Source organism: Pyrus communis, chromosome 11, assembly GCF_041283825.1.
Source record: "Pyrus communis isolate YQ-2024b chromosome 11, ASM4128382v1, whole genome shotgun sequence".
Taxonomy (NCBI): domain Eukaryota; kingdom Viridiplantae; phylum Streptophyta; class Magnoliopsida; order Rosales; family Rosaceae; genus Pyrus; species Pyrus communis.
The window spans coordinates 812,791-829,341 of NC_142575.1; the positions used below are offsets into that span (position 1 = coordinate 812,791).

General features: G+C 35.7%; 3 protein-coding genes across 4 annotated transcripts; 1 reads left to right on the plus strand and 2 right to left on the minus strand.

Moving 5' to 3' along the window:
• Nucleotides 1–2,556: 2,556 nt before the first annotated feature.
• LOC137742631 (protein PHOTOSYSTEM I ASSEMBLY 2, chloroplastic) lies at nucleotides 2,557–5,443 on the plus strand. The gene is made up of 5 exons (XM_068482545.2): nucleotides 2,557–2,711; nucleotides 3,603–3,697; nucleotides 4,106–4,268; nucleotides 4,761–4,853; nucleotides 5,078–5,443. Exons 1-5 carry the CDS (start codon nucleotides 2,597–2,599, stop codon nucleotides 5,206–5,208), a joined length of 597 nt encoding a protein of 198 aa, XP_068338646.1. The 5' UTR covers nucleotides 2,557–2,596; the 3' UTR covers nucleotides 5,209–5,443.
• Nucleotides 5,444–5,512: 69 nt separating this feature from the next.
• LOC137742629 (metal tolerance protein 4) lies at nucleotides 5,513–9,069 on the minus strand. 2 transcript variants are annotated; one of them, XR_015953314.1, is made up of 8 exons: nucleotides 8,710–9,060; nucleotides 8,224–8,393; nucleotides 7,876–8,074; nucleotides 7,008–7,186; nucleotides 6,764–6,914; nucleotides 6,327–6,457; nucleotides 5,888–6,143; nucleotides 5,513–5,788 (listed from the first exon to the last, which is right to left on the minus strand). XR_015953314.1 is itself a non-coding variant. In XM_068482542.2 (7 exons), exons 1-7 carry the CDS (start codon nucleotides 8,909–8,911, stop codon nucleotides 5,964–5,966), a joined length of 1,212 nt encoding a protein of 403 aa, XP_068338643.1. In that variant the 5' UTR covers nucleotides 8,912–9,069; the 3' UTR covers nucleotides 5,513–5,963. The 2 variants fall into 2 exon arrangements, 1 of the variants encoding a protein (XP_068338643.1); XM_068482542.2 differs by having other exon boundaries at nucleotides 5,513–6,143; nucleotides 8,710–9,069.
• A 1,410-nt stretch (nucleotides 9,070–10,479) lies between these two features.
• On the minus strand, nucleotides 10,480–13,303 carry LOC137742630 (ferritin-like catalase Nec2). Its single transcript, XM_068482544.2, has 3 exons — nucleotides 12,924–13,303; nucleotides 11,685–11,910; nucleotides 10,480–11,056 (listed from the first exon to the last, which is right to left on the minus strand). The coding sequence occupies exons 1-3, from the start codon at nucleotides 13,253–13,255 to the stop codon at nucleotides 10,685–10,687; spliced, it is 930 nt and encodes a 309-aa protein (XP_068338645.1). The 5' UTR covers nucleotides 13,256–13,303; the 3' UTR covers nucleotides 10,480–10,684.
• Between the last annotated feature and the right edge of the window lie 3,248 nt (nucleotides 13,304–16,551).

Consider the following 16,551-nt stretch of genomic DNA (forward strand, 5'->3'; position numbering starts at 1 on the left):
CTAAAAGTCTTTGTCCAAGTAGGTTGAAAATAGTATACATAGTAGTTTTAATAGAATATTAAAGCTGAAATCTGAAAAATAAATGAACAAAAGTTGTAATAGGTCCCAAAATTAAAATTGGGTGGAGAAGGTGAAAGCAAGTAGATTTTTATGATGATGGCGGATGGTCTAGAAACCATGATGGATAGCCCATGGTTTTTTTTTTTTTATAATTTTTTTTAAAGAAAATTGCAATTTTTTTTTTCACAAAATATTTTCATTCATGATTAAAAGTAACTTTATAAGGCAATTGAAAGTGGTTTTATCATTCATTGAGCAACAAATGCATTTTTGATATAATATTCAAGCCAAAACTGCAAAATAATGGATAAAAATTTTAATAGAGCCTAAAACATTACCGAAACGAGACTCCATGCACAAGAATATCAACAAAAAATCTTAAATTAATTTTAAAACCTCATGGTGCGGTGAAGGTGAAAGAAAGCAGATTTTACGGCGATTTTTTTACAAATTTGCAAAATCGCCTAGAAACCATGATGGTTAGCCCATGTTTTTTTTTTTTTTTGAGAAAAATGCAAATTTTTTATTTTTGCAAAATATTTTTTGTCATGAATAAGTGTATCTTTATAAGGCAATTGAAAGCAGTTTTACTGTTTATTGAGTTGGAAATGTCTTTAATAGAATATTTAAGCAAAAACTTAAAAATAAGTGGATAAAAACTATAGTGGGGCTTAAAACATTGCCGAAACGGGACCCTATCCACAAAAATATCAACAAAAAGTCTTACATGAATTTTCAAAACCTCACGGTGCAGTTAAGGTGAAATCAAATAGATTTTATGACGATTGTTGTACAAATTTGCAAAATAGCTTAGAAATCGTGATGTAACACACCTACATTTTTTTTTTTTTTGAGAAAAATGCAAACTTTTTATTTTTGCAAAATACTTTCCGTCATGATCAAGAGTAACTATATAAGGCAATTGAAAACGATTTTACCATTTATTGAGCTAAAAATGTATATTTAATAGAATATTTAAGCCGAAAACTAGAAAATAAAATGACAAAAGTTGTAGTGGGGCCCAAAGCATTGCCGAAGCAGGACATCCACAAGAATATGAACAAAAAGTCTTACATAAATTTTTAAAACCTCACATAAGCAAGTATATTTTACGACGATTTTTGTACAAATTGCAAAATCAGCTAACTATTTTCCATCATGATCAAGAGTACTTTTATAAGGCAATTAAAATCTGTTTTACCATTTATTCAGCTTCAAATGTATTTTTAATATAATATTTAAGCAGCAAACTGACAAACAAATTGACAAAAATTGTAGTGGGATCCAAAACGCTAAAGTGGGACTCCATCCACAAGAATATCAACAAAAGTCTCACGTAAATTTTCAAAACCTCACGGTGCGTTGAAGGTTAAATCAAACAGATTTTATGACGATTTTTGTACAAATTTGCAAAATCACTTAGAAACCGTGATGGTTAGCCAACATTATTTTTGAAATTTTTATTTATACAAACTATTTTCCGTTAGGATTAAGAGTAACTTTATAAGGTAATTGAAAATGGTTTTACCATTTATTGAATCACATATGTATTTTTAATAGGACATTTAAGCCGCAAACTGAAAAATAAATTGATACAAATTGTAGTGGGGCCAAAGCATTGCTTAAGTGGGACTCCTTCCAAATTAGTATCAATAAAGTCTTACATAAATTTTCAAAACCTCACGGAGTAGTGAAGGTGAAAGCAAGTAGATTTTACGACGACTCTTGTACAAATTTGCAAAATCGCCTAGAAACCGTGATGGTGAGCCCATAAATTTTTTTTTTTTTTTTTGAGAAAAATAAATTTTTTTTAATTTACAAAAATATTTTCCTTCATGATTAAGAGTAACTTTGTAATGAAATTGAAAGCAATTTTACCATTTATCAAGCCACAAATGTATTTTTAATAGAATATTTAAACCGAAAACATAAAAATAAGTGGACAAAAACTGGAGTGGGGCCTAAAACATTACCAAAATGGAACTCAATCCACAAAAATATCAACAAAAAGTCTTTACATGAATTCAAAACCTCACAATGAGGTGAAGGTGAAATCAAATACATTTACCATTGAAGATGAAGAATTTGAGAGCAAGAAATATAGGCTTGGTTTGGGGGTTTTCAAACAGGGCTAACCCGAACATAACCAATTGTCATTTGGTTTCATTTGTTTAAAATTACACTCTTTCAGCGTACAAAACTAGATTTGACTGCTCAAATTGGTTTGGTTTAGCCGATTTGAACAATTCAGTCGCTTGTTAACTTGTATCGAGCACGGTGCATGTAGATTTAGATTATTAAGTGATATTTTGTTTCCTAAATTCTGATGAATTAAATTGAATCTTGTAAATTAACCTCCTCAAGAACATAAAAGATGGAAATAAAAATCTTGTAAAACTTGATAGAACGGAGAAAAAGAGAGAAATATAATATCTAGGGAGGGAGGGACCAAAATAGAAAGACGACTGAAAGAGGTGGATGTAGGGTCCCACCCAGTCGCACTGGAGAAGAAGATGATAAATAAGAGTATCCTGCTATGACACATGGACACACCAGAGAGACAGAGAGAGAGAGGATGATGGCTTCTTCTTCTTCCTCTCATCTCTCAGCCATCCCACTTCGCCTCTCAAAATCCTCCTCTCCATGCCACTGTAAGCTCTCTCTCTCTCTCTCTCTCTCTCTCTAAAACTTGAGTGCCCATTAACGAACTTGTTGAAAGCTGCCAGTTTCTCGTAATTTCCATGCATATGGTAATTCCAAGTAGCTTTCTTTATTTTGCCTTATCTCTTTCTTCATAGTATGTACGAGTTCCTGCTTCCTTTGTTTCTCGCTATGCGTATATTAACTGCTTTATTAACTGTCATAACGGTCACTTAACTCATGGTTTTTCTTTACCAAATTTAATTGCTAACTACTTGGTTTTGCTTTGTCTCTAATGCCTGCGTATTCATTTTTGGGTGTATAAGCTTAATTACAGGAAAATTTGAAAGAACAAGGAAAACCAAATTACATGATGTTCATAGAATTTTGATGAAGTAAAGTTATGATGGGGTTTTTCTGTTCTATGTTGTTTTTTTGTTCAGAAGTTTCGAAATTGGTCTTAATCTGAGTAGGGGTTTACTGCTTGGCTATTTGTATCGATTTTCCGAGTGAAGAGATTTTACATGGGATTTGTTTTCCTTTCTGGCACTAAAGATTTGAGAAATTGAATTTCTGTGACAAAAATTAAGGTAATATCATGAAATCATAATCTTTACTTCCACTCAGAATGCAGTGGGAGATCCTTTTCAACTCTAGAACCCGATATCCGGTGATAGTATGTGCCTTTTCATAAAAGAAGGAAGACAAGATGGATTCAGACTTCTGAGTACTCGAATTGTGCTTTTGGAGTTGTAGCCAGTGAACATTTTGATTCTTAACTCTCATTCCGTAATGCAGCACCCAACTGTTATGAAAATTAGATTGATGTCTTTGAATCTTTTGTCACTAATTGGTGAAGGGAAATGATTTTAACTTTCATTTGTATGTCCAAAACTTGGCAGTCAACTCAAAGTCTGTTGGGTTTCATGTAAGAGCGAATCTTGAGAATGAGAGCAGCAGTCCGGGGGACTCAGAACACTCATCTCAACCATTGAAGGTAAGGATCTTTCGTTAGATTTAAGTATCTAGTTGATTATTAGTGATTACACTAGTTTATTTGACTTTGAAGGTACGCATGATTCAAAGAAATTATGGCCACTGTTTATGGCTTCAAAGTGCGGCTAGAACTGAATTCATGCTCTTAATGGTTCTACTTTAAGTTAACGTTTCTAGTATTTTGTTGAAGGCAGTCTTTCCCATGATTTCCTCCACTGCGAAACGGCCTCAATTTTGCTTGATATATTAGTTTTCTGAGAAATCAACTTGTGTAGATTACTGTTGCCAATTGGAACTTTTGAAACAAATTTATCATTCTTATCAGATTAGCTATATTGTATGGTAAAATTTGATACTCAATGATTTTTTTCATCAATAAGATAAAGTTACAAAGGTTCAGTGACCACAGGAACCTCAAGTCTCAATCTCTCGGCGACTGTGTCTCACATGTCTATGTTCAACTGCTGCTTTGATAAGCAATTCTGCAACCACTTCTGCTCCAAAGGCACTTGCACTGGATGGAAGCGATAGACCTGGTTGCCGGAATTGTGGGGGAAGTGGTGCTGTGCTTTGTAAGTATAATTTTTCATCTAGGATTTCTGCCCCCAAAATTCTTTTGTACAGATGAATGTGCAGATAATGTTGGTCCCGAGGTTCAGCTAGAAAATCAACTTCAACGTTCAAATTTGTTTCCAAACTGTTTAAAATAGTGATTTTCTTTGTTTATCTACGAGTTCTTATATTCTTTTGGAAATTATGAGTTCCTATATTCTTTGGTCTTTGTGTTGGCTCTTAATTTTCTTTGAACAATGTCGAGTTGATATTTTTGCTCGTTAGAGGAGAAACAGATTTGCTTCTACCTGTTATATATTAGCTGTTTTATGTTAGAGAGTTCAGATGTAGATGTTTTATCGGAGCATAAAGAATTCGTGAATGATAGCGTGCCATTGAAAAAATCAGCTAGAACTGTATGCTACTTGGGTTTCGGTTTTCATGGAAATTAGTGTTTCTGTTACTTATGGTATCCCCTTCATCCGCGAGACGTTAATTTGCTTTTCATTCAGGTGATATGTGTGGTGGTACAGGAAAATGGAAAGCTCTTAACAGAAAACGGGCCAAGGATGTGTACGAGTTTACGGAATGTCCAAACTGTTACGGTATGTCACTCATCATTGATACTCATATTCTGTTTCAGCATATACTCCAAGATTGTTTCATGCTTACTATTTTTTGTTTCAATATTTCAAACTGGTTAAGCGTTTCCTTGAAGGCAAAAGTTCCACTTGGATTGTGTAAAAAACCAGTATACAGTTGTAGAACTAAAAACACTGTATGGTTAATGCATTTTCTTCGAGAAGTAATTCTCTGTTGCTGTAAACAGGACGTGGGAAACTCGTATGTCCGGTTTGTTTAGGGACCGGTGTACCGAACAACAAAGGTCTTCTCCGGAGGCCTGATGCACGACAGTTACTCGATAAGATGTACAATGGCCGGCTACTGCCAAATTCATAACAGAATCGTTCTGCATCAACGTGACCTCCCCACAAGAGAGTTGATTTCCGGCATTGTGACCGTTCGATTTTCGTGTACAATCATTTTAGAAGGGTTAAAAAGCTAAAGATGTATGTAAACCATATATATAGCCATCCTTCCGCTATGTCGTAGCAGAGCTCCCATTTGCACACTATTTCCGCTTAATGGATGTCGATTTTATTACATCTCAATATATATTTTCGGTTTTAACAGAGCCTGTAGCTACGGACTGTTGTTCTGCAGACATTTTCTTTTCTCTTCGCGCAGCGAAACAAATAAGAAATTTACGGACATAAGAAGCATTGTATAACATCAACCGATGAACAACTTGCGGTTGTTTGTTCGTATACAAAGCTTACATGCATTGAAACTGTTCAACAAATGGTATGTGAAACGCATCAAAATCACGTAAAGGAATAAGAAAAAGAAAGACAAACAGAGATTTCCACTCGAATTGCTTCCTAGAAGACTAAACTGCTCGCGCAGGCCGCAATAGTTTCTCGAGCAAAAATGTAAAGGGCGCGCAGTCCCCAGTCTAATCTTCCGTTATTAAACTGACCTGAACGAAAGAGGAAATCATTTCCCGCAAAAAAGTAAATATATTACTGCAGATATCGCTTCATCTTCCAACAAATAAACTCAAACACTTGGGATTGACCTTTGCAAAAGACAGTTAAAGGGCCTTCTCGCAAGGCCATTTGCCTACTTGGTACGGAAAAATGAGATGCGGAGAATCAGGGCTGAGTGTTCGGAAGCTTGACGAGTACAGAATGCTCCGGTTTGTGATCACATTCGAAGTCAAGATGAACAAATGCTCGCTCAACGTCTGGAAGTTTCTCAAGCTTTATCTGGAGGGTCTCTCCAATGGCATGTGCCTCTTTCAAGGGCAACTCCTCCGGGAGTTCAATGTCAACCTGTTTTAACAAATATAAAAGTTCTAATTAAACTAAAAAACAAAATATAAAATTTCACAATCTATATCTTGATATAGAATGCAATCTGCAGATGATACGGTTTAACTCCGTGATTTTGTAAGGTTTGAAACAAGTTTTCTGTCATGAAAATGTAAGATCGAAATTGCCTGTAATATGACAAACCTCTACAAAATAAAGAACACCAAATGTGTAAGCACGAACTGTGTCAATACGCTTCACTTGAGGGTGCATTATCGTAATGTATGTCAGTTTTTGTAAGAATTCCGGAGGCGCTGATTGTCCCACGAGGGAAACTGCATGATGTCGATCCCATGTTAAGTACAAAACATTATGAACATTTTCAAATGTCTACTGTCAAGCATGAATTCAACTCATTTCAATAAGGTACTATCATGCACACTCAAGAAAACAGAAGAAAATTTTATAAATTGATAACATGAAACGTATGATTTAAACGATTATGATCCTATTTAAAATTCTTGTGTTTCATACGTGCTTATTTAACATTATAAGCAGAAAACCCAGCTGATAGCATGACCACTAGTCACGTAAGGTTTATCTGAGATCAAAAGGCAAGGAAGAAAAGCTGGAAAAAGTACCTGCATTTTCTAGAACAGTTCCGGACCAATTTGTAATCGTGTATATAGCAAGGATAATAGCACCAGTAGGATCAATCCACCACATAAACTTATCAGCAAGAACAGCAGCCACTAATCCTACTACGTTCGTTACCACATCAAAATAGTGATCCTGGTAATTGCATTCAAGGAAGTCATATAACATGAAAAAATAGAACTGAAATCCCGTAAAAAGAACTTGCTAAAAAGGGAAGAAACAAAAAACCTTTGCGTAAGCACGGACAATCTTGTTCCCTGAGGTCCTGCAGTATAACCAGAGTGCAAGTTTTACCATGGTGGCAAATATCATGATTGCATACAACCACACCAATTGGTCCGAGGTCATCTTTTCCGTGGCATCACCGGTTATTAGTTGTTCTAAAGCCTGGATCAACACCTGAAAACCTGTAATGAAGCGGAAGCGCATAAAAGTTAAGCCGGTTCGAAGTTTATATATGTAACATAGTCTAGTTTAATTATAAAGTTTTCTGCAAGCCTAATTGCATACCTTTTATGATACCGTTGTGACTCTAAAGTTGGTTCTTTTGAGTACATACATCATGAACACCGGTATACTACCAAGAAATTTTCTAGGACTAAATAGTATTCACCTCAAAATTATTATTTTTCCTGCAGATTGAAGTGTCATTGAGCACACGAAATAAATTTTTCTTCGCTTTACACTCAGACAAAAAGATATCTAAACCATAAACTTTGACTACAATCCAGTCTTTATAGAAAACCGTCAATCAGATTATAAGAATTCAATGCGTTGCTCCTTGTTTATTTTGCCTAATCCAAATGAGGAACATATGATCAAGCTCTGAATCATTTCCGGTTCAACTTAGATTGGATTATTAGATATTTCTCATGATCTTTGATAGCGCCCATTATTGATCTGGACAAAAACCAAAGCGAAAATTCGAAATAATGCAGACAATGGGTTCTGACATGTTCTTCAGCAAACAAAATGGAAGCTAAAAGGAAGATATAAGACAAATTCATCTGGCGAAGAAGTTGACAATATAACGCGGGGCAAGGGAGACGGGAAAAAGCAACGGAGGCTGAGGGCAATAAAAGGTATAGCGACATACCGAGTGTAGCCATGATAGCAGCAAAGATGATTATACCGACAGGCTGCACCCTCAATTTTCCGATAGGATATTTATAGATATTGATGTTCTTCATTGACAGGTGAGTGAACCAAAGTATTCCACCGGCCATGAGATCGAGCAAAGAATCCAGGGTCGATGCAGCAATGGCTATCGATCCACTCTTTACAGTAGCATAGATCTACACATTCCAAAATTATTATCTTAGAATGGCTTATTCTGTCGTATAAACGAACGAGATTTTCCGGGTGCAATTTTTAATGCAACATGTAGCGCAAGTGATTAAGAGTGTTTAATCTTGAACCCGAGGTCTTGTGACGAATTAAGTACCTTAAGTCCCAAGAGAATTATATTGGCATAGTTGGATATCTTCATTGCTCTTTCATGTTGTGCTTGTTCCTGGAGATCGTCCTCGTCGACGCAGTCGGATGCCACCGCAAAGTCAACCTCCTCAAAGGATTTAAGTGTTGCAAATTGGGCTTCATAGTATTCCTTTTCTCCTACAGTATACATAGAGCTGCCAGGATCAATAAATTGCTTGGAACAAACCAAATAAACTCACTCGCACACAAAAACAATTCCAATTACAATTGCAGCTTCAAGAACAAATTGTACTACTCTGTTTGTTTGGCTGCTGAGAAAATGAAGGAAAATAAATCAAACATAATTGTCTTAAAACCAAACACCAAACCGGCTCTTGGTTCTTCAGAAATTGAAAGAAAAGCATAAAAGATAACTCTTTCCCCAACCATTTAACATTTTCCAACAGAATAACGAATTTTGCTTTCTACATTTTCCCAGTTGCCAGAGAGAGACCTCGGTTCAAGGCGGAGGTACGAGAGAAGTCAATGTCGTCAGGAGACTCGGGGTCGATACCGGCACGGACCTTGTCAGGGAGCCTCGAAATGAAGTCGTTCCTGAGTGAGTTGTACGAGTTTCTTCGGCTCAGTCGCCGGCTGCGTCCGCCGCTGCCCAACAGCGGCGTTTTCACACCACCCGTTTCCGATTTTTCCTCCATTCGAATGAACGGAATTATCTAACCCGATTCCGAATCAATCTCTCTGTGTCTGTCTCTCCACTTTTCTCTCTCTGCCTCTGGGTGAGAAGAAGAAGGAAGCAGATCTTAAAAGAACAGAGGAGGTGAGCTCACCGTAAATTGAATTTCGCACCAAATATTTATTAACCGATTATCTTATCTTATTCTCTTAATGTCTTGGAAAAGGACAAATGATCCCACAACGACACGTACGCACGCTTACAACAGTCTTCTGTACTAGGGCCCACCAACCCATCTCTACGGGAGAGGTGTAACACAAGTGTTGGCAAGTTCTCTTTTTATTGAAGTGATACAAATATATAGTAAGACTTGAATTACTTGTTTGTGGGGAATACGACGTCACATTTCTACTATCTTTCCAATAGGAATGAGATCCGCATGTACTGGTAGGTTCCATCTTTATTGAAGAGATTGTACAAATGTGGTATAAGAAATATAGTAAGAGTAGCATTATTGAAACACATATATATTCTTTCAGAAAACCTCAACAGTACATGAGAAATTTATTAATAACGAAAAAAAAGTGACATCTAGTTAGGAGGACATAAACGTTACCATTCTAGAAACAAAAACAAAAAAAATACAAACAAAAGAGGAGGGACATAAGACTTAACCTCTCTAAAGTCAAGCCTAAAAAATCTAAACATGCAAAACAAGCCGAACAACACCACAAAATTAGAAAAGTAAAAAAAAAATCAAAACATATATGCATTGTCCATTAATTTTGATTAAATAACCAATTTCATAAATATGTAATAATAACAAATTAGGGCAACTGGATCTGTTTGGTCGCATGGCATGCCAACTGCTATTTAGAGGCAACAACTGATAAGTTTTATTATTCAATATATGGGTTTCTTTGTTTAATTATAAATTTGATGAATAAATTAGCAAGAAATGATCAACCTGATGTGGTTCAAATATTTTTTATTTAAAGGCTAATAATGTGTTTATGTCAACGGCTGAGAGACAAATTCAAATTATAAAATATAAGGTCAAATAATGTTTTATATGGATACAAAGAAACGTTAACAAGACTCTCTTAAAAGTAGAACTCTTCGTAGACTCTTTGTTATCTCATACTTTTGACACAATATTTTATAATATTAGCACGAAAATTAACGTTAAACTGTAAAATAACAGCGAATTTATAAAAAATCTCACTTTTAAAATAATTCTCATTTAACTCTTAGGGCTCATGTGTATAGATTAAGTTTCCGTTTCTAACTTTGATACACTGGATATATAAGGGCCTTGAATCGTGAAGCCCCATATATGATGGGTTAAGTGATGGCATGAAAACAATAATGATAAAGTACAACTACCTCTACCTCATGTAAAAGAAGGCATGGAAGAACGGAAGGAAAGTTATACCAGTTGCAGGATGGGCTGGTTCCCGACGATAACAGAGAATTAACAGAAATATTATTTTTGAGTTTAAATCCTAACAGATTTTATCACAAGAACTTAAATCCAAATTTTTTTATCACGATGACTACCTTCCAACTATCGGATTACCACATGAACCATTTATCTAATTAGGCCAATTTATTAATATGAAATTCTCAAGATTTATTCATGATCCATTACATATATTAAATTCTAATCACGTACTGTAATTAGAATTCTGGATTTCGCTGGATATAACTACATCTGAGATTCCTGCACTCGTACTAGTGGATTAAAATATTTCAATATGTATAGTGCTTAAGTAGAGGAATTATATCCCTACATTTATGTACGCACGGTGGTCGCAATTTTGCCATTTGCTCCTTGAGGGAAAAACCCGCCAGGCATTGTTGCATTTCCAGTTCCATACACGATCCCCAAAATCTCAGTTGGTGTCCTTGCATACGAAAGAGAGTTAGGATCGGCCGATAGGACGTTACTAGACGTCCGATTCTCCGCCCCGAGGGTGGTGGGTACTATGAGCCCTTCATCTTTGTTGCCACTCCCGCCCAGCCGATTCCTAAGTGCAGAAATTCGGTTGGTGAACTCAGCCACCGTGAGGATGTAAGGAAACACCTTCTGATTCCTTATCTCATACAGTTGCGCACGTACCACAGCATCTTGCCCAGCCTCAACACCCAAAAGTGATGCAACCAACTACATATGCACACCAACAATTTAATTAGTATTGATGAATTGATTTTCATTAATGTTGAAAACCAATAACTTGTTACTTAACATCCTTGTGGCTAGATCGGTTAATGTCGATCTTAGTCCAAATTGAACATTTTATGCAAATTTTGTGTAATTTTGTTATAGAGTTATGTTTGAAGCCATAAAAGTTTGTTACTTCAGTTTAGCAAGTTGGCAAGAATATTGTGCTCCACTCTCTGTACACACAAGTCCCCTTTAATATTATAGATTAGTTTAATATACTTCTCTTCTCGTTTGAGAAGCCATAGAAGCTTATTTGACCCTTAGAATGAGACTTCTTCCCACATAACATCTTGTTCTAAATTGGGGTGAATTTTAATGAAAAGATTAGAACTGATCATGAAGAAAAGTACTAAGGGGCCGTTTGAAAATATTTCATTTTCAATTTTTAGTTTTTACTTTTGAGTAGTCAATAAAACAATTTTTAATTTTCATTTTTGAATTGAAAGTAATTATCAACAAGAATTCAACTTTTAAAAATGTGAACAAAAAAAAAAACTGAATAAAAACCGAAAACTAAATGTTTATCAAATGACTTCTAAATTTAACTAATTAAATAATTATTTCTTACACCGAGATTAGCAGGAGCGGTGAGGTTTGGGATGACGCCAACGTAACCTCCGATACCCACATAAGGGATCAAATAGGCTGCCAACAGAAAATTGACTGAGTTTGCATAGGGATCGAATGGAGGGACCAGGTTGAAGCCCACTGCTTGGTCAAATACTTTTGCAAAATTCTGACGGCTGAGATTTAAAAGTGGCCTTGGAAATCCTCCTACTCGTGTAACAATTGCCCTGAAATCCATTGAAATATAGGAGTATTTAATACCACCATGCATGGTTATGATATTAATTAAATGGGTCATGTTATTACATGTGAGAGACCCATTAGTATTAGTATTATTATTAGATAGTGTTTAAACTATAGTGTTAATTTTGTATTTTTTGAAAACATAATTTATAAATTTTCAATTTGAATGAAAATGAAAAGTTTTATCTTAAGGTCGTATGATAATCATTTCGTTGTCATTTTATTTATTTATTTATTTTTTAAACTAAAAATCGAAATCTTGTTAGTTACTATTTTCAGTTTTCAGTGTTCAAAAACATGAAAACTGAATACTACTTTCTTGAGTTTTCAAAATTTGGCCTTGTTTTTCCACATTTTGGTTTTCAGTTTTCATTTTTTTTTAAACTAAAAATTAAAAGTAGTTACCAAATAAGATTTCAATTTTTAGTTTTCAAAAAAGTTAAAAGTGAAGGCCAAAACTAAAAACTAAAAACAAAATAGTTATCAAACAACTCCTTAGCCCAACCAATATCTAACTAGAGTATCTTGGGTGAATGGCTACCTGAATACATCTCCTTACCGTGCATGGCTGTGCGGCTAACCAAGCACAAAACAAATGGGCAATGGTACCAGTGAAGAGTCGCTTTGGTTGGGTTATTTTGGAAGTTTAAAACTTTATACTAAGAAAAGATATTTTGTACTGTTTCATAAGGGTTCATATAAGAAAGAGTTCAACAATAGTGGTTTGATAAAATCTTATAATTTGGAATGCTACTATATTGTAAGGATGTGATCGTTTTTTTCTAAAAAATAGGTGATCATCAACGCACTGTAGTAATGCATTAGAAATAACAAAGTTCTTAACTTGATCGTATTTTCAAGTTTTTAACCCATATTCATGTGCGCTTTGACATTGGTTTTAGCCCAAGTGTACGCATAAATTAGTTATTTGATTGCCTGATTATTTCTTGAATTTTCTGTGATTAATATAGAAATTAAACCCTATCTTTCGAAAAACCTGATATGACCAACTTCTTGATAACCTAATTCCTCGATGATAGGGGCGACAAGAGAGTCGAGATTGGCCTTCTGAGCCCCAATGGGAGCCGGACCTCCTTGGGTGAGGCTTGGACTGATTGTGTCGAGCCCTGTGCCAAGAGAACCGTGCAGAAAAAACTCCGCCTCCATGAATTCCAAGTTCAAGGCAAATTGAATCAAATCGCCGTCATTGGCTTCCTGACCTGAAGCAGTCATGGCCTGAAAGCTGAGAAGATTGAATGCAAGAACAAAAAGAAATGCAGTGCTGAAATAATAAGATATTGAACCAGCTGTTGCCATTTCTAATTTCATGCAACCAATATATGAACTATATTTTAACAGTTGTGGATATTAGTGAATGAAACATACGTTAGTGCTAACCAGCTTATATAGGTCATGGATTCGTGGTACATTAATTTCGTGTGAGAGAGAGAGTACGAGCAAGAGAAAGGATTATAGGTAGTGGATTCGTGGTACCGCAAGAAACTTGGTTGCATTTACTTAGCTCTTTCTCATTCACCCTAGTACTTGTTCTCCTCCTATATTTGCAACTTGCAGTACGATGCATTACAATATGCTTGGGCGATCGAAGGAGCTTGGTAAGTAATTAGATACCCAATTAATTAATGTAGTGATGTAGTAAAATGTTTTAAACTGGTGTGAATTGGGTAATTTTTGTTGTTGTGATGATCGGATTATGACATGTGGTGTTAGTACTTTGTGTCTTATAAACTTATAGTATGAATAAAAAGAGAAATAATAATCACACTTTGCTTTCTTTCTTATATATTGTTGAGAGTATCAATTTCACATTGAGAAAAAAAAAATTGCATTTGCTTATAAATAATTAATCAGACTATTTCTTATATTGTCAATTAGTTTTATGGTGGAACCTTAACTTTTTTCATGGTATCAGAGCATGTTGTCTCGTGTGTGAAGGTCAACGGTCAGACATGGTCCACGTTACCCAAATTGTGTTGTCCACGTAATAGGCATGAAAATTTGTGACATGTGCTTCATGTCACCCGATTTGTGTTGTCCATTTGTCGATTTAATCACTGAATTATTCCCCATGTGAAAGTCCTTGAACTATTTTTCAAATAAATAAGTCCTCTAAACCCATTAACAACTGACAAATTCATTCTACTAAGTTATTTTATTCAATTTTATAACAATTTATGTCACGTGACACACTTTAAATGACAAGACTATCATTTTCTCGCTCATAAGTCCTTAACTTTACACATAAGTTGCGAATTTAACTATTGATCTACCTTAACTCAATACACTATTTTTTTATTTTTTAAATGTACCTTTAATTCATTAAAAATTGTCGTTTCAACCCTCCAAATTAAGTATAATAATTAAAGTAATACTCTATAATGGAATAACATATTTTTAAAGTCATTAAAAATTATGGTTTGAACTTAAGACCAGTTGTGTATTGGAATAAACTTCCTATTGTAATAATGTATAATGTTTCTTGGTCTCGTCTTAAGGAAATATGCATTCACAGATATAAAATTATCAATGAGTACAAAAATATGCAATGTCACAAATAAAAAGTTAAGATATTGCTGCTTGAAGGAGCTCGGTTGATCGTTTAAGATATTACTGCTTGTGACACCCTTAATACATGACTATCCTCTAACCAATCCAGAAGATCGTTTGCTTCCAATTGGGGTTTGATGGTTTTTTCTTCATAACTTAATAAGAATCTTTTCAGTTAACTGATTTTTCATATTGGCCTTGGGTGCCATGGCTAATTTGATAGATAAAAAAAAAGGGTATTCAACACCCTTTACATACATAACGAGACCTTGAGAACCAGGGAACAATACCTTGGAGTACAAGTAAAAAAAAGTACATATGTGCAAGAAGTAAAATACTTTGCACCCAAGAAATCCTATTTAGGAGATACAATATTCATTAAAGATAAATAAGTCAATAAATAAAATTCTCTAACTATTATAAAATTAAGTAAGAGTAGTGCTGCTAAACCCATGTCTTTGTTTTATTTCCCCACCCACGCCACCCATCCCAGCTGCATCAAATTAAACATTTTTGTTTACAAATTTTCCCTCTTGCAAAATGACCTTGAAGGACCTACATAAAGACTTCTAAATAAAATTAAAATTGAAAATGCTAAAAATAAAAAACCTAATGTCGTGACTAGGGGTGCAACTCGGACGGGTTGGGCGGGTTGGAAGGTCAACCCAATTCTAACCCAACTTTTACAATTCGGGATTGGGTTCGGATTGAGTTTTAATTGAGTTTATTTGGGCTCGGGTTTAATCGGGTTTGGATTTACTTGGGTTGGGTTCGGGTTGCCCAACTTTTTCAAGTTTTAATCGGGCATTACCATCGAATTTTAAATCCTATGTTTTTGAAAGCACCCACACATGCATGTATACATCCACAAAGACATCAACCTATTTGTATTAGCAAACAACTGACCTTAAAATCACTTTCCCTCAAATTTACTTGCTCAATAGCCTGCTTTGTCTGAATCGGCACAAGAAAGCAGCATAAGAAACAATCACAACTCAAACTGTGAAGCAGATCTCAAAGAGAGGTCGAATAGTTGCAATATTAATTTAATAAAGGAAGTTGTTCTACAGGATGTGATATGACAAGCAGAATAAACTTAATGTGATTCCTTTCAAGTCAAATTGTATATCATATTAGTAGGTTCTCATGAAGGTGCGAAGGTGCAAAGGTGCAAAGGTCATTGAGAAGTATGTTGCATAGCTCAACCTAATCGGGTTTGGTTAATCAGGTTGGGTTGGGCAAATGATCAACCCAATCCAACCCAACCCAATCAATAATTGGGTTGGGTTCGGACGGGTTATAACTAAAAAAAATCCGTTTGTTCAGGTTTAAAGTCGGGTTAAACATGAGCGAGTTCGAGTTAGCCCAACTCAAGTTACACCCCTAGTCGTGATCTCCACAAGCCAACCTTGACGGCAAACCCATCACCAAACCCCCTCGCTCTTGCAGCTCACAAAGAAAGGAAATGAAAGTCGCTAACCCACCCAACCCGTTCGAAACCCTACAGACTAAAATGACCATCGCACCCCTGCCTTTCCACGATCATCAACATGCGGCATGAAGATCAGCAACAGAGAAAGTCAGTGGTAGCCTCGTAAATAAAGTGAAATTCGGCTCCAAAGACTATTCATTTGTACAATGCAATTGAAAAGCCTTCTTTAGACTAAAGTAATGGTGGGTGGAGAGAGAGTAATTAATTATTTTTACTTTTAATGGTTGGTGGCAAAATAAGTGGAGTGGGAGATAAAGAAAAGAAAGTGGGCATAGGAGCGCTCTTTGTCACATCCCGGCCCGGGGCGGATCACTTCCCGGGCCCGCTCCACCACCGTAGCACGATATTGTCCGCTTTGGGCTTACCATTCCCTCACGGTTTTGTTTTTGGGAACTCACGAGCAACTTCGCAGTGGGTCACCCATCATGGGATTGCTCTAGCCCCCTTCTCGCTTAACTTCGGAGTTCCCATGGAACCCGAAGCCAGTGAGCTCCCAAAAGGCCTCGTGCTAGGTAGAGATGAGAATATACATTTAAGGATCACTCCCCTGGGCGATGTGGGATGT

What these genes read in the sequence shown, in the direction of transcription:
- LOC137742631 (XM_068482545.2), top strand. Translation starts at nt 2,597, where the DNA reads ATGACACATGGACACACCAGAGAGACAGAGAGAGAGAGGATGATGGCT. An exon ending in ATCCTCCTCTCCATGCCACT is followed by an intron (nt 2,712 to 3,602) that starts GTAAGCTCTCTC and finishes AAAACTTGGCAG; the next exon opens with TCAACTCAAAGTCTGTTGGG. An exon ending in ACTCATCTCAACCATTGAAG is followed by an intron (nt 3,698 to 4,105) that starts GTAAGGATCTTT and finishes CAGTGACCACAG; the next exon opens with GAACCTCAAGTCTCAATCTC.
- LOC137742629 (XM_068482542.2), bottom strand. Translation starts at nt 8,911, where the DNA reads ATGGAGGAAAAATCGGAAACGGGTGGTGTGAAAACGCCGCTGTTGGGC. An exon ending in TAATTCTCTTGGGACTTAAG is followed by an intron (nt 8,075 to 8,223) that starts GTACTTAATTCG and finishes TGGAATGTGTAG; the next exon opens with ATCTATGCTACTGTAAAGAG. An exon ending in TTGTCCGTGCTTACGCAAAG is followed by an intron (nt 6,915 to 7,007) that starts GTTTTTTGTTTC and finishes TGCAATTACCAG; the next exon opens with GATCACTATTTTGATGTGGT.
- LOC137742630 (XM_068482544.2), bottom strand. Translation starts at nt 13,255, where the DNA reads ATGAAATTAGAAATGGCAACAGCTGGTTCAATATCTTATTATTTCAGC. An exon ending in CAAGAAGTTGGTCATATCAG is followed by an intron (nt 11,911 to 12,923) that starts GTTTTTCGAAAG and finishes AATGGATTTCAG; the next exon opens with GGCAATTGTTACACGAGTAG. An exon ending in CCGCTCCTGCTAATCTCGGT is followed by an intron (nt 11,057 to 11,684) that starts GTAAGAAATAAT and finishes GTGCATATGTAG; the next exon opens with TTGGTTGCATCACTTTTGGG.